We start from the raw sequence: 22,310 nt of genomic DNA, 5'->3' as shown, positions 1-22,310 counted from the left end.
AGCAGGAGCTATTTCCGACTTGCTGTCAACTTTCCCACTGAGTTTCCGTATGGGAAAGCATTGGAAATCTTCCTCCTTTCCTCTCTCTTCCTTCCTCTCTACCTCCGGCCTTTTTTCTCCTCTTTCCCTCCTTCCTTCCCTTCCCTTTTTTCTTTCTTTCTTCCTTTCCTTCCCCCTTTTCTGCTTCCTTCTTTTCTCACTGTTTCCTTATATCCCTTCCCTCCCCCTTCCATCTTTCCTGTCTTCTTCCCTACACTTCCTGCCAGCTTCTTCATTTACTTGTGGGAAGCTTTCAAGGAAAAAGTCAATAAGGCAGCCTACAGGAAGTTGCACGTCCAAGGCCAGGAGATCGATAAGTGGTTTTTGCTGATTAGGGAGAAAGCAGGGAGGATTGGAAAGGGAACATGAATGAACATGAGACATATCACACGGAATGATATGCGGGGGTGTATGGGTAGGAAGTGTAGGTTGGGATATTTGGGGATTGCCGCAGGAGTCAAAGTCAATGTAGGGAGGTGTGAGTCAGAAAAGATGCCTGGGGGTGCAAAGGAATCAGGGAAAGTGTGCAGGGGTCAACATTAGTCAGGCAGGACATGTGGGAGTATTCAAGAAGTACTGCATAAGTCAAAGATGGTATGCCAGAAGAGCAATACAGGGCAGGAAAGGTGTGCAGGAGGCAGTGTGAACTGAGAAGGATGCACAGTTTTTTTCCTCTTGTTCCTCCCTCTCTCCCTTCCTTCCTTCCTTCCTTCCTTCCCACTTCTCTTCCCAGTAGGCAAGTAAGTCGGGGTGGGAGGGAGGAATTGAGAGAATGGCTGGCATTACTGCCACAGAATGTTGAAAATGACGATCACATGACCACCGCCATAGCTTGAACAGCTACAACTTTCCCAAATTTTATTTTGGGTCCTGGATTTCGAAAACATTCTATAAATAATCCCATTTGGAGTACCTAGGCTCACAAATTCTTGTCCTATGATGCTCTGTTTTGCCCATTTAAAGATTAAAGAAACTAGAGTTTTAGAGGGATATAAGAATATTTATTCTTTTTTTGTCCAAAAAGTCTGGAACAGATGAGATAGAAGGGCACTCACAACAATAATTAACTCAGTTCCTTGGAAGTGTCTCTATCTACTAAGAATGTTGCTTCATTTAAAACAACATAAGTTTAGCTGCAGTAGTAAAGACAGGGTTAAGATAAAGTTTGTCAAAGTTTATTATATATTTTAAGGCTTAAATAGGCTTAAAACAAAATATATACTTATACTTTCATATAACTGCAATGTGCTTTACTGTAGCTTTATAATGTATTGTTTTGGTGCTTTTTGATCAAATGATCATAATAAAAATGATTATGTTGGAATGAAATTAAGTGGAAGAAACTATTAATGGCAGCACCTTAAAGGAGGTTCCTCGATTATTCTGCTTTCACACTAGTCACACTCCTCATCATTTTATGACCTATTACCAATATCAGCATTTCTACTTATTCTAAGGTAGTACAGATAGTCCTCGACTTACGACCACAACTGAAACCAGAATTTCTGTTGCTAAGCAAGGTGGCAGTTCAGTCAGTCATGCCTGGTTTTATGAAAATTTTTGCCATGATTGTTAAGCAAATCACTGTAGTTGTTCACTGAAGCATCCGGTCGTTAAGTGAATCTGGCTTCCCACATTGATTTTGCTTATTGAAAGAAGGCTGGGAAGGTCACAAGTGGTGATCACATGACCCCAGGATGCTGCTACCATCATAAATATATGCCGACTGCCAAGTGCCCCAATTTTTGATCACATGACCATGGTGATGCTGTGACATTCGTAAGTGCAAGGAACTTTGTCACTTTTTTTCAGTGCTGTTGTAACTATTCACTAAACGAATGGTTGTAAATTGAGGACTACCTGTAAAGATTTGGTGAATCTTTTGGGCTCACCATTATCAAAAATTCAGAAAATGCCTACCTTGAGTTTGCTGGTATGTCACATCCCCTACCCTGGACAAAACAGATCTCTCTGTACCTCCTCACTGAAATCTCCTCTCCTCTACACTCTCCTCACTGGACTTTCTGGAAGCTGCACAAGACAGCCTGCCTCTCATGGGTATTCTGGACCCTCATAAAACCACATGAGAATGCTCATGTGATTTTCAGTGTCTCAAAGGCTGCATGAGAGCAAGGACTTCTCACACAATTTTCACCAGGTCCAGAGATCTGGTATGTCAATAATAAAATTATGATGTGTCACCTGTGACATGCATATCATAGGTTTGCTATCACTGTTTTAAGGGTTACACTTCAATTGACTTCTTTTTCTGAAAACTGAAAGTCTGCTCAGACAACTTTCACTACTTTCTTATATTAGTGTTCTATGAAGAAAAACTACAATGTTCTGATGCAGTCTGCCTGTTATTATTTATCTATTAAATATTTAGAAAATATTTGGGTTTAATATGAGACAAAAACGTGTACCTTGTTCGACTTGCTCAGTATTCTAAAAGTTCCTTGGACTTTTTAAAGCATTTCCAAAAATTTTCATTGTTAGCACAAACTGAGTTCAGTCAATGTCAATTTTTTTTTCTGAACCTTCACATTTCTAAGTCTTCATTTATCAGAGGACAATTACAAGTTAAAAACACTACATTTGTCCTGGAACTGAGCAAATGGATGTTAAACTTCAAACATACCAATCACTGTGAATGTGGAACTGGTATTTATAGTATTGTAGGCTGCTTCTACCCTGGGGAATTTCTGCTTTTGCAATGTTGGTATCAATTATCAAAATTACTACAGAATAGTGGCTAAACATTACACAGTTTGTACTAAGGCTATTTTTGCAGCAGCATGTTGTATAAGAAATTTTTTTTGGTGTTTTGCAGAATATGTCAAGCAAGTGTTTAATGTAAACAATATTCCACTATATTAATAGAAGAGTGGAAATAAGAAAAGGAAAGAACTGTTAAAAACTGTTTAGGTTTCTGCTTTTGTTTAAGCAAATAATGACTGAAATCCCATGGGTGATGATGCAATTCTCTTGAGATGTCTGAGATCAGATGATATTAAGAAACTAACAGGAACTATTAACATGTAATAGTATAATTTTATATAACAATTAACAAACTTTTGGGGTGTAGCATAGATTGCAAGTAACAATTGGGGAAGACTAAAAATTAATTCAGTTAAAAAGATAAATTAAAAAGGCATGAGCAGCAGTGTTTTGTCTTCCCCCCATATACCAGTGCAATGTCCAAAAATCCCAGGACCCCTTATATCCTGCAATCCCTCAATTATTTAACAATGAAAAAAATGTGAGATATAAAAAATATAATTTTTTTGAATTATAAATGTTAAACAATATTAAAATTTGTTATCATTAATATAAAATGGGGATATTTTTAGCATCCAATGTATTTTTATCTACAAGGACAAACTAACATTTCTAATTCACTAATCCAAGAAACACTGTTATCAAGCTGATATGGCAAGATTTCATTTATTTGAATGTCCAGCGTATTATATTATTTTTAAAGTAAAGTAGTATTTTCAAATGTATGTAGTTGTATAATTGACTATGACAAAAGCATCAACGGGCAGAATTAGAATGAGTATTATAAGAGTTACAATCGCAAAGAAATCAGTTCTGCGATTTTCTGCTTTTACACAGTATCTAGTGCTGTTGTACAGGTTGACATTATCGTTTAGGGATATCGTATGTTTGTGGTATGTACGATAATGAGTTTCTATTGTCAGACTCGAAGGCACTCAATATGGACCATGTCTGCAATAAACACAGCAACCAAGATCAGATTATTTAATGCTATTGTCATACCGACTGCCAACTATGCTAGTGATCTACATCTCAGGGTATTGAATCCAGCCTGGCTAAAGTGAAGGTCTTAAGAAATTTCAGAATCATGACTCTGAATGATAAATAATAAGCTGGAGGGATATAATGGATTGTGACATCTTGCTTAAATTTGTTTGGAAGCCTATAGCCCATATTTGCTGTTTGAGGGCAGTTCTAGAATTGTCAAAACTTAATGAGCACAAGCTTTCCATAGAAAAGCCTAGTAAATTAAATTAGGGCTTTTTAAAGCCATGAGTATTTAAAATGAACTCTAACTACTAATGGGTCAAAAGTATAGGAAGTAGGATAAACATAAGCCAAATGGTTATGAGAAGAAGCCATACTCTAGCATCGAATACGGCTATACCTGTCTCTACACATGAAAGCATTTTTTTATATTTTGTAGAACCATCAGTATTGATCTTGTAAGATTTTGAGTAGTTTTAAACTTTGCAGAAAAGCACATTTGAAGCTATGAAACCTGCCTTAGCTTGGAAAACCCTGCAGGCTGCAGGGATATACTATCTTCTAACTCTCATTCAAAAAAAAATATAATTACAACACAGAGCTGGAATAAAATCTTATGGTGCCTCATTCAACCCTTCCCTATAGTTTGATGTGGAAGTACTAACATACACTTGTTGAATCTGTTCATCCTGTCTAAAAATTCTATAGCAGCAATATGGCATTCATTAAGTTCAACAGACATTGTTTTAGAATATATGTGAGATTGTAATTCAGATGAGTATAAAGTACACAAATCACATTTTGATATATTATTAAGGAGTAAATGTGTTTTTTCAGATTCCAATATATAATTAAAATATGTGCAGCTTTGATGAAATATTACAAATATTGCTAATTATATATGCATAAATCACCAATACAAGCTCAGAATCTAAACGTTAATGTCTTATCCTTACCAACATTTTACCTTGAAAAATTCTAAACCTTTTTATGATCTTAAAGCAATTAAGTGTACACTACAATTATAATAGGAATTCAGCATTTTATCAGGTTCACCTGATTCGCCAGTTGCGCCCCTTCCTTGATCGGGACTCCTTACGCACGGTCACTCATGCCCTCGTCACTTCCCGCCTGGACTATTGCAATGCTCTCTACATGGGGCTCCCCTTGAAGAGCACCAGGAGGCTCCAGCTAGTCCAGAATGCGGCTGCGCAGGTGATAGAGGGGGCACCATGTTGCTCCCATATAACACCCATCCTGCGTGGCCTGCACTGGCTGCTGGTAGCTTTCCGGGTGCAATTCAAGGTGCTGGTTACCACCTTTAAAGCGCTCCATGGCTTAGGACCGGGGTATTTGCGAGACCGCTTTCTGCCACTGATTGCCTCCCAACGATCTGTGCGCTCCCACAGAGCGGGCCTCCTCAGGGTGCCGTCGACCAAACAATGTAGGTTGGCGGCCCCCAGGGGTAGGGCCTTCTCTGTGGCAGCACCAGCCCTATGGAACGAGTTACCTCCGGGGTTACGCCAACTCCCCGACCTCCGGGCCTTCAAACGTGAACTAAAGACTTTATTATTTCACCGAGCGGGACTAGCTTAAGAATGTATTTTAGCGAAATTTTAATGGGTTTTTAATCGGTCTTCGACCGTTTTAGTGATTCGGCCACTAAATATTTGTTTTTAAATTGTTTTTAAATAGTGTTTATTTATTATATTTATATCATAGTGTTATGTGTATTTTAATATTGGCTGTACACCACCCTGAGTCCTTCAGGAGATGGTGCGGTATAGAAATGTAATTATAAATAAATAAATAAATAAACTACTATTTTAAACAATATACAAAACACCATATTTCCTTAAAAAATTAAGGAAGATTCCTATATCAACTAAAAACTACAGAGTGAGTTTACATAGACAATATAATTATCCAAATGGGAATTTGTCAAGGAAAGCCACATAACCATCAATGATGTTTTAAAGTATCATGAGATTTAATTAGCACAAGTGTTTTATAAAAAAAGGAAGAGAAAGAGAGTATGTCCTCTAGAAGAGCCTTCCCATATGTTATGAAAAGGCTTATAACAGAAGTATGGCAGGCTGAGAAATTAGTCTACCTGTAATATATATTAAAATAGATTTAATCAAGGTACTGTATAATTATTTTTTAATTAAGCTGCAGATTAACAAATTACCTTTTTAAAAAAACAATTTAAATTATATTATAGACCTCATTGTTTTGCATAGTCATAGTATTGATTCTTTCAAAAAGATATAACTTAACATTTATTAAAAAATTTAATAAAATAAATAAATAAATAAATAAATAACATAAGAGTACCAAACTACCATCCAAAAATACTTGAAATTAAGTATTTTTTCATAACAATACAATAACTATTGTATTCCGTTAAAAATCATTCAGTTAAAGAATATATTAGTTTTTACTGTTCCTTATTCAAACAGCTGTTATAAGTTATTTTACTTTTCTAAATGTAAAAAAAAAAGACTTTGCCAGAATTAAAAGTAGACATCAACAGTAGAAAACACCTAGTTTCTTGCTTTCATATACCAAATCCAGCTTTGCTGGATGGTTATATAACTCTTCGTTATCTATAGCATAAATAAGAATATGGACAGAAGGCTGATCAAATGGGGGGGAGGGTTGTTTATTGCAGTTGCAGATAATAAAATCTGTATGTATTGAGAGATAAAAGTTCTCAAGATATATCATATATATATATACAGTATATACACAGCCATCTTGCAGAATACCAGAAAACGGTATAGCATTAGTGTATTAGAATTATATTTTACATGTTCTAGAAAAATACTAGAAACAATGCAACATACCTGATACATCACCTATATTCTCTTATTTTATTAATACATTTTAACAATAACTATTACAATTTCACAAATATCTTTATATTACATATTTCAAAGTTTTATATGTCAATAGGCAGACTTAGCAGAAAGTTTTATACTAAAACTTTCAGAACAATGTCATAAAATCTAAAAAGATTAAAATTACTGAAACAGCAGAGCACATCAGCCAAAAATGCAGCAGGGCAAAAAAAATGTACAGATAAATCATTTGATAGAATAAATAGTCTCTTCATCATGACACATTATATAGTCAACTGCTAAAAGTGCATTGTGTTCCTTGGACAATGGACTTTTAGGAGCCTAACCCAATAGGCCTAAGTTTCCAGTCCTACAAGGAAATTATTCCAAAAAATCAAGCACATATGTAGGTCTTTCAGACTCAGAATGAAACATCGCAGTTGCAGTATCCATACCCCGTTCACTTAGATCAAACCTAGAATATTCAGAGTTCAGATACTACATTTTAAGAAGGATGTTGCCAGACTGGAATGACTTTTGAAGAAGAATGCAACAAAATAATATGGAGCCTACAAGGAAAATCTATGAAAAATAGATAGAGGCTTTGGAAATGTGGAGCCTGAAGAGAGGATTGAAAAGAGGTAAAGTCACTGTTCGCAAGGGCTGTTATGCAGAGTTTTTTCAAAAGACATGAAAGAATAAATTGAAGTTATAAAAAAAGTAGATCTGATAGGGCACCAGAAAAACTTCCTGATGTTACAAATGTTAAACAATGGAACAGATTGTCTTAAGGATATAGTGAACTCTCCTTCAACGGAGATATTTAAAACGAAGTGGCTGGATGGATATATGACAGGGTCTTAGGTCTTTTACATTTCATGATTCTATAAAGTCACCAGAATTACACTCCTTAACTATAGGGAAATTCCCAGTATTTCACATGTGTTTGGTGTTCTAGATGTAAGTTTTGCTGGCTGTTACTGTTCAGTCAAAAGACACATACATATTAATTAAATATTATGTGCGCTGAGGCCATTGTTAGATTCTCAATGCTCTTGTATTTCTCACAAGTCACATAATGTGTGAAACATGTTGAATTACTGCCTGCAGTCTTGATTATATAAATAAAATAATGTCCAATGCAATAATTGTCTTCTCTTCTCCCTATATTGATTTTAATATACACCTACTATTATATGAAGTTGTGATTTAAGAGGTTTTAGAAAGTTTTATTTCTTTACTTGTATGTTAATAAATTAACTTTTGAGCTATGTAGTGTTCCAGCTTACCAAGAGCAAATGCACATGTATCTCTCTATTTATTTTCAAGATATACTGTATACCAACTACAAATTATTTCATAGGAAAATATCTTGGGCATAAAAAGAAAGAATATAACTACAGTAATGGAAGGGTTTTGGTTTCTGGCTTTGTGGTTGGTTTTTGTTTTTTGTTTTCCTTCTTTCAAGTAACTTTTGTGACTCCTGGTGACTATCTAGACATTTCCCTGAAGTTTTCTTGGCAAGCTTTCCAGAAGCAGTTTTGCAGCTTTGCAGTTTCCTTCCTAGGGTTAATAATAATATATAATTTATAACAAAAGTACTATACGCCATTCCTGAAAGCAATTCCCGAAAATAAAAGAATACTAGTTACGTTAATCTAACTTTTATGTCGTTTCTTAATATGATTTGAAAATGTTTGTATGCATAATGAATTTGAAAATAATAGGATACACTGCCATATAACATATGCTGGAGGAGAAAAAATAAAACAGAGTTTATTCTAACTTGGAACATTCTGTGACTTGTTCTCTATCAACTTTTTTTCCCCAACTATGCATAAAAGTTCAAAATGTGATACATAGGATTTATTAACCTATACTATATTCTAGCTCAGACAATTTCATTTAATTAATAGGACATAATTTGATTTATTGACATGTTTAGCATTTATCAAAACAGAACATTTATCTTCAAAATGTTACTCTGATCTTAGAACCATTCAATACTATTTTCCTCAAATCAAAAAAGGAATCAACAACATTTTTAAAAAAAACATTATTACATCAATAAGTTAGTGGTCAAATATGTTAGGGAAAAATTATAAACAAAAAGTTTAATCCAAGTTATTTACTACATACAAAGTAATTTTGTTTCAGTATTCATGTACACATTCACAAGTCAAAGTCAAAAACTTCTCTAATTATCATTAAGACATACATTTTATACTCTATATAAACAATTATACCCCACTTCCTTGACTAGACTTTGATTTAATAAATAAGACCAGGCGTGATAAGTGTTATACTTCAACACATTCTGAAGGGCACCCAGTCTTAAGATTGATCAAGACAGAACATTTTTGCTTCTTTTCATTATTTCCATTAAGGAAAAATATTAATTCTAAACTAAGGAAGTAATATCATAAACTAATAGCAAAAATATTAAGTAAAATATTTCGATGATATTTCTGCTCAAACCATCTTCAACTAGTATTAACACCAGGAGAGGGCCACTTAATAGAATGAAGAAGAGAATGCTAAGCCAGCAAAGAGGAATTGTCATATTTAAAATATACGATAATTTAAAAGTTCCAAATCCATAGGACAATTAAGTCCAAAGATTCTAGACAATGGAATCCTACATTTTGACAATGTTCTTACATTAGAGTTTTCAAGAATCTGTTTAAGAACACTGAAATGTTATTAAAGCATGATTTATTTAAGTTGAGCTGGAAGAAAGTCAGAAACTGAAACATTTCTATGGTCCTGCTGTCATGCAAGGGGCATTTTGTCTGTGGACAAATATTTGTGATAAGGGGATTAAAAGGAATATCCTGGAGCCCATTTTTAACTTAGGACATCTAAATATATTCACCATACATGGTATCTCAGACTTTTCTTTTTCTGTCATGTCCCAGTCTCATTCTCTCCTGTGTTTATCTTCAGAGACTTCAATATTTGTGGAAGTCCTATAAGAGTATACACTCTTGTTTGGTGACATTCCATGTACACTTTTAAAAATTTGGCTAGGCTAATCAGTCAGGAAGTTCCTCCTCCTAGCAAATGTATTGCTGGTTCCTTGTTCTATTGCAGTGATTCCCAAACTGTGAGCCGCGGCTCCCCAGGGAGCCGCGCCACCGCCACAAGGGAGCCGCGAAGAAGCAGCGTCCGCTCCACATGCGGTGCCGCGAGATCCCAGACGCACAAAGCCAGACACGGCCGCAGCGACCGGGACTCGCACACCGCAACTCGGGACAACTCCAAAAGCCAAGGGACCCCCGCGCAGCCGCACCCACACCCCCCCGCGGGGCAGGCCACAGCAGGCAGGAAGACGGCAGACGCCGACGACGGACCAAAGGAGAAGCGCGAGCTCCGGCCCCGCCCACCCGCCTGAACCACAGCGCCCGCCCAGACCCGCCGCCTGACGAAGCAACGGCGCACCTCCCCTCCAGTCTGCCCGCGACGCCACTGGCCTCCCAGACCACCCGACACGCTGCCCAACACGGCCGCGGCCACCACGCTCGACGGCATCGGGAAAGAGGGCGTGCGCAGAAAATAGCAAAAACAACCCGGTAGTTCCTCCCAGGTGAGCCAGGTTGAGGCGAGAACAGCCACCTCCTCCACAAGGCGGAGACCCGAGGGAACAAGGGGATCGCGAGGCCAAACTCCGAGACCAAGCAGGGACCCCACGCCTGGGAAAGTTCCACAGAGGCCGCTCCCATCAAAGGAGACGGCGCGTCCATCAGCAAAACATGAGTATGCCAAACACTTTGTAGAAACAGACTTTTTGATTAAACTCACATACCTATGTGATATCTTTGAAAAGTTGAATGTGTTGAATCTCTCTTTACAAGGAGGCAATATGCACATTTTAAAGTTAACAGAAAAGATTTCAGCTTTCAGAAAAAAATTCAGAAAAAAAGACAAAAATTTAAAAACAAATCGGATGTACCTATTAAGGGAGCCGCGGAAAAAATCCGAAGTGTTATGGGAGCCGCAAACCGAAAAAGATTGGGAACCTCTGTTCTATTGTATTAATTAACAGAGGTGTGCAATGCAGTAAGTTCCCTGCAGCTGCCACACGATCCTGCTTTATGAGGTACTGTACCTTATTCGCATACATTTTAAAGCACTTCCTCAAATCAAGTCCAAAGCACAACACAGTTCTATCAACTATTCAATCTAGTATTCTGACAATTAATTTACTTTATGATAAACAGAATTGTATTTATATAGTCTGGCCTTTTGAATTATCAACGTTTTAAATTTTGTTTTATATTTATTGCATGCTGCTCTATAAAAATGTGACCTCTAAATGAGCTGAAGTAAAGAAAAACACTGTAAATGGTACAGTAAACCTGGTAACGTGTGAGCAACATGACTTGTAAAAAACCTTGGACATTTAGCTTTTGATTAGCCACTTACCAGATTGACATTATCACTCAGTTTATCTATATATTAACAATCTCTAAGATCTATGTTAACAAAAATGTCTGAGCTAATTTATATTTACCAAAATCCTGGACCTGAGGGCTTCAAATCATTACAAGTATTCCTCATTTAGCAACCACAATTCTCAATCATTAAGCAAAGCAGTCACTAAGTAAAGCCATGACTTTGCTTATATTCTTACTTCAGCTGCCCTTTGCTTTACAGCAGGGATTCCCAAACTTTTCTATACCCTGCACCCCTAGAACGCTTCTGATATACTGTAGATCATAAATGCAAGAATTCGCCACAAAGTTACTTCATCATTATCACAACTATGAATGATTGCTGTGCAGCAGTCACTAAATAACTACTGTATTTAAAACTGGTGCCCATCCATAATTACAATTGTTTTATTAAAAGCAATCAAATTGCCTTTAGTTATTTCATTAATATTTCACCTAGAAGTATAAGCAGTATATACAGTTCATTTAGGTTTCTTCTCTACATAATATTTGAACTACAATTTCTGCAGTTGTTGTAGCTGCTGGACATTTCAACCTGATTTTAAACAATCATGAATCATATTCCAGGGATGTCAAACTCAAGGCCCACGGGCCAAATTTACCCCACGGGGTGCTTAGATCTGGTCCATGGGGCTACCCCGGAAACAGCAAAGGACTGGCCTGTGGTGCCTCTGCCAGCTCCATCTTCTCTGGAAAGCGATCACGTGCTCCGGCCCCTCAGTTCCTACCCGTTCCTCGGGCGGCCATGATCCTCAGAGCTTGGATCTTCGGTTGATGTTATGTAATGCCCGGTCCGTGGCCCGGCCCCTCAGTTCCTACCCGTTCCTCGGGCGGCCATGATCCTCAGAGCTTGGATCTTCGGTTGATGTTATGTAATGCCCGGTCCGTGGCTAATAAAGCTCCCCTGATTTGCGATCTTATTCAGGGGGAGTCCGCGGACCTTATGGGCATTACGGAGACCTGGTTGGGCCCAGAGGGGGGGGTTCCCCTTGTTGAGCTTTGCCCTCCAGGTTTCCGAGCATTTCATCAGCCGAGGGCCCAAGGTGGGGTGGGGGGGTGGCGGCTGTCATTAAGGAAGATCTAGAGCCAAGGGAGGCCACTGTTCCTCAGATTGCCGGCTGTGAATCCCTCTATGTGAGGTGGGGCCATAGGAATCAGTTGGGCTTGTTGATCGCGTACCTGGCTCCTTGCTGCGTGACCACAGCCCTGCCCGAGCTGTTGGAGGTACTTGCCGCGGTGGCGGTTGAGACCCCCAGACTTATAGTCATGGGGGATTTCAACCTACCATCAGCTGGCTTGTTATCGACTGCAGCTCGGGAGTTCCAGGCTTCCATGACGGCCTTGGACCTGATTCGAGTAAATGATGGCCCTACACACATGGGGGGAGGCACACTGGATTTGATTTATATCTCTGGACAGTGGTTAAATGATCTGGAGTTAGGTGATTTAGTAACAGAACATATGTCATGGTCCGATCATTTTCTCCTTCCCCTAGACTTCCGAACCGCCACTCACCATCGCAGGGAGACGGGACCTATACGTTGGTTCCGTCCCAGGCGTCTGATGGACCCTGAGAGGTTCCTGACGGAGCTTGGGCCATTCCCTGAGGATCTGGCCCATGGCACGACTGAGGAACTAGTCGCGGCCTGGGAACAGGCCGCGGCTGGGGCCCTGGACCGTGTCGCGCCTTTGCGGCCTCTGACCCGGCGCAGATCTCGTCCGGCCCCTTGGTTCTCTGAGAGGCTGAGGGAGATGAAACGCTGGAGAAGACGCCTAGAGAGCACCTGGAGGTCCAGTCATTCCGAAGCTGATCGGACACTAGTTAGGTCCTATTCTAGGACCTACCTGGTGGCAATGAGGGAGGCGAGGCGTTCCTACGCCTCCACCCTCATTGCATCGGCAGATAACCGCCCAGCCACCCTGTTTCGGGTGACCCGCTCCCTCCTTCATCAGGAGGTGCGGGATGACCCTTTGCAGGGATGTGCCGAGGAGTTTAGTGGTTATCTATACAATAAAATCGCTCAGCTCCGGGATGGTCTGGACCGAAATTGGGATGATCCAAGCGAGGGAGAGGAGACACGTCTTGTTGAGCCTGTTTGGGATGAGTTTGACCCTGTGGCTCCCGAGGACGTGGACAGGTTGTTGGGGAGGCTTCACGCCACTACATGTTTACTGGACCCGTGTCCTTCCTGGCTGGTACTGGCCACTCAGGAGGTGACACGAGGCTGGCTCCAGAGGATTATCAATGCTTCTTTGTTGGATGGGGTTTTCCCTGCCGCCTTGAAAGAGGCGGTGGTGAGACCCCTCCTCAAGAAGCCCTCTTTGGACCCAGCTATTTTGGGTAATTACCGTCCAGTCTCCAACCTTCGCTTTGTTGCGAAGGTTGTAGAGCGTGCTGTGGCGCGACAGCTACCCCAGTACCTGGATGAATCCGTCTATCTAGACCCGTTCCAGTCCGGCTTCCGACCCGGATACAGCATGGAGACAGCTTTGGTCGCATTGGTGGATGATCTCTGGAGGGCCAGGGACAGGGGTTATTCCTCTGCCCTGGTCCTATTAGATCTCTCAGCGGCTTTTTATACCATCGACCATGGTATCTTGCTGCGCCGGTTGGGGGGATTGGGAGTGGGAGGCACCGTGTATCGGTGGTTCTCCTCCTATCTCTCCGACCAGTCGCAGACGGTGTTGACAGGGAGGCAGAGGTCGACCGCGAGGTGCCTCACTTGTGGGGTGCCGCAGGGGTCGATTCTCTCGCCCCTTCTGTTCAACATCTATATGAAGCCGTTGGGTGAGATCATCAGTGGCTTCGGGGTGAGTTACCAGCTGTACGCTGACGACACTCAGCTGTACTTTTCCACCCCGGGCCACCCCAATGAAGTTGTTGAAGTGCTGTCCCGGTGTTTGGAAGCCGTACGGGTCTGGATGGGGAGAAACAGGCTCAAGCTTAATCCCTCCAAGACGGAGTGGCTGTGGATGCCGGCATCCCGATTCAGTCAGCTGCAGCCGCAGCTGACTGTTGGAGGCGAGTTATTGGCCCCAAAGGATAGGGTGCGCAACTTAGGTGTCCTCCTGGATGAACGGCTGTCGTTTGAAGATCATTTGACGGCTGTCGCCAGGAGGGCCTTCCACCAGGTTCGCCTGGTTCGGCAGTTGCGCCCCTTCCTTGATCGGGATGCCTTGTGCACAGTCACTCACGCGCTCGTTACCTCTCGCTTGGATTATTGTAATGCTCTCTATATGGGGCTCCCCTTGAAGTGCACTCGGAGGCTTCAGTTAGTCCAGAATGCAGCTGTGCAGGTGATAGAGGAAGCTTCGCGTAGCTCCCACGTAACACCGCTCCTGCGCAGACTGCACTGGCTACCTGTGGCCTTTCGAGTGCACTTTAAGGTGTTGGTTACGACCTTTAAAGCGCTCCATGGCTTAGGGCCTGGGTACTTACGGGACCGCCTGCTGTTACCGTATGCCTCCCACCGACCCGTACGCTCTCACAGAGAGGGACTTCTCAGGGTGCCGTCCGCCAAGCAATATCGGCTGGCGGCCCCCAGGGGAAGGTCCTTCTCTGTGGAGGCTCCCACACTTTGGAACGAACTTCCCCCGGGCTTACGCCAAATACCTGACCTTCGGACCTTCCGCCGCGAACTGAAGACACATCTTTTCATTCGCGCGGGGCTGGCTTAAATTTTAAATTTTCAATTTTAAATTACATAAATTTTATCGATTTTAAATTTTTTACTAATTTTAAATGGGGTTTTGGTTTTTATAAATTTTTAAAGTTCTAGGCTAATTATAATAAGTTTTTTAACTTGCATTTTAAATTGTATACTGTAGTGTCTGTATTTTATTGTTGCCTGTACACCGCCCTGAGTCCTTCGGGAGAAGGGCGGTATAAAAATCAAATTAATAATAATAATAATAATAATAATAATAATAATAATAATAATAATAATAATAATAATAATAATAATAATAAAGGCCATTGCAGGGGGCCGCACCGGTTCCATTTTTGCTTCCAGAGGACTAGCAAAACAAACTAAAAACAAAACAAAAGAAGAAATCTTTCCCCTTTTACATTTGAGCACGCAAGAAGGGACAGGAAAGGAGAAAAGGAAAGAGGGAAGAAAAAGAAAAAGAAGGGTAGAAGGGAAGAGAACAAGGAAGGAAAAATAAGGAAAGAGAAGAACGGAGAAGGAAGGAGAATGAAGAGGGAAGGAAAAAGAAAAGGAGGGAGGGGGAAGAGAGGGAGGGAGGGAGGGAGGGAGGGAGGGAGGAAGGAGAGTGAAGGAGGGTCTCAGGGAAGTCCTGCCTTAGCACTTGGCAACTACAGGTGCCCCCCCTCGACACAGGTAATGTCAAGCTGGCCATGCCCACCCTGGCCACACCCCAAGCCATGCTCCCCCTTGGGCCCCCAAGGTCAAATGCAACCCTGATGAAATTGAGTTTGACACACCTGTGATATTCTATTCATTATATTTGGACTGTGCTATTTCTAACTCTCTAGGTGTTGAATTACAACTCTTCTACAATTGCCAAATTGGCTTGGATTAATAAGAGTCTATTTAACAAAACATGGACAATCACAGACATCCATCTCTGAACTTACAATATATTGAACTGTCTACTAAATTATTACTTTTATTATTGTTTAGGTGGTGGTGGTGGTGATGGTGATTGAGGGGTTTTTATATAAAAGAAATTTTCACACAAGTAGTAACAGCCTTCATAATTTTTACAAACAAAAAAAAAAATTGTAGAAAAGTTTAGAAACTGTGTTTCTCTTTCACACTTATCCTTGTTATTTCATTTAAAGTAAATATAATATTCTGATTATATTTTCTCAGAATATCTATTACAAAACCTAAATATGAAATTTGTTCCAAACTTTGCATTTTAACCTGCAACTCAGCAATATCTGCTAGAACAAATACTGTAATACATGAAACACAGGTAGTCCTAAACTTACAACTACAAATGGGACTGGAAATTTGTCATTAAGCAATGTGGTCACTAAGTGAGCCATCATGTTACTGCATCTAATTTTATCACTTTTTTTGCCTATGCAGTTGTTAAGCAAGACATCACATGATCAAGATTTGCAACCTTCCCTGTCAGCTTCCCCATTGACTTTGCTTGTTGGAAGCAGGTGAGAAAGGTCACAAATAGAGATCATGCAAGCCCATGACATTTGCAACCTTGTAAGTACATGCTTGTTGCCAAAAAATTGCAGTCACATAATTACAGGAACAATGCAATGGTCCTAAATGCAAGGTAGTAAGTCACTTTTTTCAACACTGTCATATTGTAATTCCAGTCACCAAGCAAATAATCATAAATCAAGGACTACTTGTACTGATCACCTGCATATAATCTGTAATGAAATAATAAAATACCAGCAACAAGCAACTAGTCAAAGAGCTTTACGTTTTTAAAAATGTGTTTATTCCATAAGATTTTCCCACTGCAAATATGAATTTGGTTATATGAACCTTCAAAGTAGATATTTGAATTGAAAACTAATCAATTAAATCTCTGTATCTAATCAATTTTTCACATTAGATCAATGAATCACTAAATCAAATTGTATCTACAAATTTATTTTATGATTGGAAATCAACTTTGCAAATCAAAGTGAATTCACATCAATTCATTTTTTTTTCAGTTCAACAGAGAATTTTCTATAATACTGTACATGAAAATTGATTTGTTGGAAAGTGTTTAATGACAGCAAACCATTAGTTTTCTTTAATTGGTCATGTTTAACATTAAATCAAAACTACCTTTTATTTTAAGAAGAAACTGAATATTTCATTTTAAAGAGGCTACTGAATCTTATGCTTATGAACATATTCTATATGAGTTTGTCACTTTAAATTTTTATTCTGTATTTTAGTTCTTGGGAGATACTTTCCCAAAGATGAAGTTCCAATTGTGCCACCTAAAATCCCATAATATAACTAAATCACATTATAGTTATTCACTTTTTGCTTTATAATTTAAATAGCAGAAAATTCACATATTCTGACTCCCAGTCTTTTCCAAACAACAACCCTGTGAGGTGGGCTGGGTTGAGAGTGATTGGTCCAAGGTTACCTGGCTGGCTTTCATGGCTGAGGCAGGACTTGAATCATGGTCTCCCACTTTCTAGCCTGGTACCTTAATCACTAGACCAAATAGGCTTAAGAAACCTAAAGAAATGACTGTTTGTGTAACTGGAGAAAAAATATTATAGAAGAAAACATGTAGTTCAGAATTGAACCATGGAGTCCTCTTTGAGCCTATTTGCTTGCAGACATTTAATTATCCAACTAAGTATCTAGCTGAATAACATCATCAGTGCTGGACCATTTCAAGTTTTCAATTAGAATGCATTCTTTCTGTAACAATAAATTTTTATATTATATTGAAATTTATGTTCTCAGCAAGTATTAAGCATAGTAAAAAAAAGTTAATTCTTTCATAACTGGATCCTGTGCATATTTCAATAACCAATTCTAATGTAAAAACCATCACAGCAGTTTATCACCAAAATCTTTTTTTTTAAAGTGTGGCTGAATTCCACATATTAATATGCAGTAGCAGAAGATACCCCAACAAAATTAGTGACAGGTTTATGAATGGATAAAGTATTACCTGACACATCAACAGGTTCATGGAGGTTTTTATGCTTCTACAATGCCAAAACAATAAATTAGAATTCAGAAAATGGATTAAACACTTTATCTCCAGGGCATGATCTGCTTAATGAATGAAAGCTGCTTTATTTTGATAACCTTATTCCACTGCTTTACTGAAATAAATAAGCAGTATCTTTACATAAATGCAACAAATGTAGCAACTTAAATAACCGGTGTTTATTTTAAAAGACACCTTTGAAAACTGAGAAACAGATGTCAGTGTTGAAGAACTGCCAATAGTTTATCTTAGAGTCACAAACCTCATAAAAGCCAGCAGAGCTTTAACTTTCACTCATCCATAAACTATAAATGTTAAATATCCCATTTCTAACTGTGTTAACAGCACTGTCGCTCTGTAAGACTAGATAACATTTACTAAAAATCAAGACAATATGAGATATCCAAGTGATTATTTCAGCTTCTGCTATAGTAATAAATTAGCACAGAATGTTTAAAACTTAGTCACAAAAAGACCCCAAAATTTTTGCAAGGTTATTCATTTTACCATCAATATAGAATATTCTCATTTATTCAGCTCTTTCAGTTTTGCCGCAGCAAATCTTTCATTCAGAAGCACCAAAGCATACATAACTGGAAGTAATTCATTTCTAAATTCTTATTTTCTCCCTGATGTTGGACAACTGAACTTCTGGTACAGATAGAGGTGAACACTGCCATACACTTCTGTATTAACTCTTGCACACCGTGAATTGAATAAGGATTCCATATAAAATGCTACCTTCTCTACAGAAGGGACATGTTTGCATGATTTAGATATGAAAGTGATTTTTAAAAAACATCTATTCTAAATAATTGGATAATTCATTCTCAGTGCAATGAAATAATAGATCATCTCATTAACACTCTGTAAGAGACAAAGCCCCTTTTTCAACATGTCAAAGGTAATAGGGTTAAACATTCACACATGTCAACTAGAGCGAAGAAATGCAATCTGTAGTTGCACTTTAATGTTGCACAATTAAAAGGAATTAATATCAAATCCTCTCCTTAACAATAAAGCCATTTATAATCCATTAAAACTGAGAATAAAATTAAATCTATTTTTATAAAATATTGTATTTGGAAAAACAACCAATAGGCCATACAATCTTATGGGACAGAGCCAGTGGTGGGATTCAGCCAGTTCGCACCACTTCAGGAGAACCGGTTGTTAACTTTCTGAGCAGTTTGGCAAACTGGTTGTTGTTAGGACAGAGAACCGGTTGTGGAATTACTTGAATCCCACCACTGGATAGAGTAATATCCCATTCAGTACTGTAAGCAGAGCAACTGAAGTTCATTTACAGATGATACAGTTCTGTGTGGATGTTGAAATCCACACAAGGGTTGGGTGGAATCTGAAGGGAATTTGAGCATGAAAGTTGGGGAAGGAATTAGAAGATTCAAACTTCATCATTGCAAAGGAGGAACTCAATGCTAGAACTACTCATTCTCAGTGGGAAATAATCTCTGGCTTCTGGATGTAAGAGATTCAGCTGCCACAGGCCTGATCAAGTTCAAGAAGGATGTGAAAAACTTGACAGAAAAGGCAGGAAGAAGACGACCAGTATGGCAAAAGGCAGAAGTGAGTTAAGGGCAAAGCAGGCCTGTCAACCTACAGAACCTCTCTGTAGGGGTTCTGTAGGTCTTTGTAGGGGAAGATAAAAGACTCCCTAGGTAAGCCTCCAAGTAGCTCAGGACCTCTTAACTCCTCCCCTCTTCTATGGGCTGGTGGAGGATTTGTCAAAATGAGGAAAGAAGGAAGGGGAGGAAAAGTAGGAGAGAAGATGACGGAGCACTTAGAGGACAGAAGTGGAGTTAGGGAGTTCCAGAGCTAGAGACTCCGGCCCGGGCAAGGCAAGGCGAACCCAAAGGAAGGCTCGCGCGGGGCAGCGCTTCCTCTCCCTTTTCTCGGGAGAAGGTGGAAGGGCTGCTCATGTCCCTGCTGGTGGGGTGGAGCCCCCCTTACCAGGTTCAACACGGTCTCCACGATGTCCCGGTTGCTGACCTCCCCGACTTGAATGAGTCCGATCAACACGGCAAATTTCATGCGGATGTTGCGGATGGGCACGGACGGATTAATCATCCCGGCGGGCAGCACGACAGAGCCGGAGCCCGATGCCCTCAGCTCCCCCATCACGGCCGCAGAGGAGCTGCTACTACTGCCGCCGCCGCCGCCACCACCACCACCTCCTCCTCCTCCTCCTCCGACCACAGCTGCCAGAGCAGGTGATGGGGCTGAAGCTCCGCCGGTGCTGCTGGCCCCGACAGGGATGAGAGCCGCCGGTTGTGGCTCCGGCCCCGACACGGGCTTGTCGCTCGCCATCTAGCCTCGGCTGCTGCTGACCCTGCCTGCCGCCGCGCTCCTCCCTGAACGAGAAGCTGCGCTTCCACCGCAGCTGCAAGACCACGGGCAGGAGCAGCGCCGGCGGGGGCCGCTAAACCGGACCAAGCCGCCGTCGCCTCGCCGAAAGACCGTCCCAGGAGCCGCTCCCCCGCTGGACTCTATAATGAGATTATTATGGGCTCCGCTGCCCCGTTAGCCGGAGCAGCTTCTCGCCCCGCTCCTCCTCCAGCAGAGGCGGGAAGAGCCCCCGTGGTATTAGCAGCCGGCCGAGGGAGGAAACCGGCAAGGGCGACGGGGGGCCAGAGAGCCGCTCCGCAGCCCCCGCTGTTGTTGTGGAGCCAGAACCGCCGCCACTGCCACCGCTCACTCCGCCATGTTGCCGCCCCCTGCCTGCGGTAGCTGCCAGGGCGCCTGCGCTGCGGAGCCCGCGGAGGAGTGGCCCGGCTCCCTCAGCAGCCCCTTTTACCCCTCCTTCTTTCGTCGTGTCCCGCACATTCGCCGGGAGAGAAAGTCGGGGAAGGGGTTCCTGCGCTCGCGGCGGCTGAGTGGCCGCCTGTCTTTCCCCATTCTTGGCCGGCCAGAAGCGGCGGCGGCGGCGGCGGCTTCTTCACCAGGTAGCGATAGCGGCGAGCGGATGACATAACGGGTTTGGGTTTTCCTCCCTCGACCAGCGGGACCTCCTTCCACCTTTGACGGTTGCAACGGCTGCGCGAGAAGACGGCGGCGTGCTGGCCAAAAAAAAACAAAACCCAAAAAAACCGCGGGCCCGACGTGTTATGGCCCCACACGACGACCGAGCCGGGAGAAGCAGGTGTCTACCACCGGCGGCTGCTCCCTCCGCTGCCGCCTGCCCGCCTCAGGAGAGCCAGATAACCGCGCAAGGAGATCCAGCGTTCAGCCAAGAGCGCGCGCTTCTGGCCTGTTCGGGGGAAGAGGAGGGGGGGGAAAATAAAAGTAGCGGAGAACTCCCTACATTTTGCATTATTTCACGACATTTGTACTGGTTGCTCTTCTGCTGAAGGCAGTTGACACCTGGGGACGTCACCTGCAATACCAAAAATCACGATGGGTAGACGGGGAGGGGGCGGGCGAGGGGGCAGAGAATAACATAAATTTCTGGAATGGCTGCCCGGTGCAGGACGATTTGCCCAAACCACTTCTCATCTCCCTGCCCCTATTAAAAATAACGAATACATAGCATGATCTTACGAGGTTTTAGCATAGGATTCCCCACCACCACTTCTCGAAGTTTGTGGGTGGTGAGATAGAAACCATAGAGCCATCCATTTGTAGCTTTGGCATAGCCATGTGAGAGAGGACATATGATGTCAGACTCCCGAAATTAGTATGAATCTCACATCCAAATTTACTAACTATACAAAGCTAGTTCCAGCATAAAAATAAGGAAATGGTATCAAAAATGGGTTCTAGTCTGTATTTCTGGGGATTCTACCAAATCACAACTCAAAAACCTCCACAGTTTTCACTTGAAACATCTTAAATTCATTGTTTTTATACATTTGGGATGACTACTTGGATATGAGGTATGGATCTTCATTATTTTCCATGAAGTATATCTAATTCATCATTATGTTGTTTAAGTGGGATACATAGTAAATACGATAAATAAAAAATGTGAACATATTCAAACAAATTCCCTTTCTAACTTTTATTCTGCTTATAAGTAGGAAAATCAGGTAGGCAAATATATTTTGGCCCAGCTTAAAGTATCAAAATTAACACTTTGAATTGAGCCTAGAAAACTGTTGGCAACCAATAGAAATCTGTCAGTAGAGACATGATGTAATCATGATACCATATCGTGAACCAGATAGCAGCCTGCTGCATTTTGCATCAATTAACACTTAAGAGTTCTCTTCATGTTAGTACACTGGAATAGCTTAGGTATTATCACAAATATTACACTTAACATTCATTGTGCAAATGTGTGCTTTGCCAGCCCTGCTTAGAAGTCTAGGAACAGTATCATGTCAAAGAATTATTTCAAAATATGAATCTGTTCTTTCAGCATTAAATATTACCACTTTCAGAAAAGATTTTTACTCCAAAGCCTAAATCTAAAAACAGTTGCTTTTTATTATCTGATTAATTCTAGCATACTTACTGTCATCCACACCTCTGGATACCGTTTAAAAGTTGATTTAGATTTACTTCAATAAAGTACAGT

General features: G+C 41.0%; 1 protein-coding gene across 3 annotated transcripts in view; it reads right to left on the bottom strand.

Annotated features, from left to right (window-relative positions):
* Positions 1-20,506, bottom strand: part of NBEA (neurobeachin) — a 417,781-nt gene extending 397,275 nt beyond the window's left edge. For 2 of the 3 annotated variants that reach the window (XM_058184769.1, XM_058184770.1), the window contains exon 1: positions 19,745-20,505. In XM_058184769.1, coding sequence (XP_058040752.1) covers positions 19,745-20,101 — 357 coding nt within the window. In that variant the 5' untranslated portion in view covers positions 20,102-20,505. Of the gene's footprint in view, positions 1-19,744 lie in introns of all 3 variants that reach the window. The other variant, XM_058184768.1, reaches the window with a different exon arrangement.
* Positions 20,507-22,310: the final 1,804 nt, after the last annotated feature.

This window comes from Ahaetulla prasina, chromosome 5 (genome assembly GCF_028640845.1).
Source record: "Ahaetulla prasina isolate Xishuangbanna chromosome 5, ASM2864084v1, whole genome shotgun sequence".
In the NCBI taxonomy this organism is placed as follows: Eukaryota; Metazoa; Chordata; class Lepidosauria; order Squamata; family Colubridae; genus Ahaetulla; species Ahaetulla prasina.
Note: the sequence above shows the minus strand (reverse complement) of the source record. Positions and strands in the feature narration are given on the sequence as shown.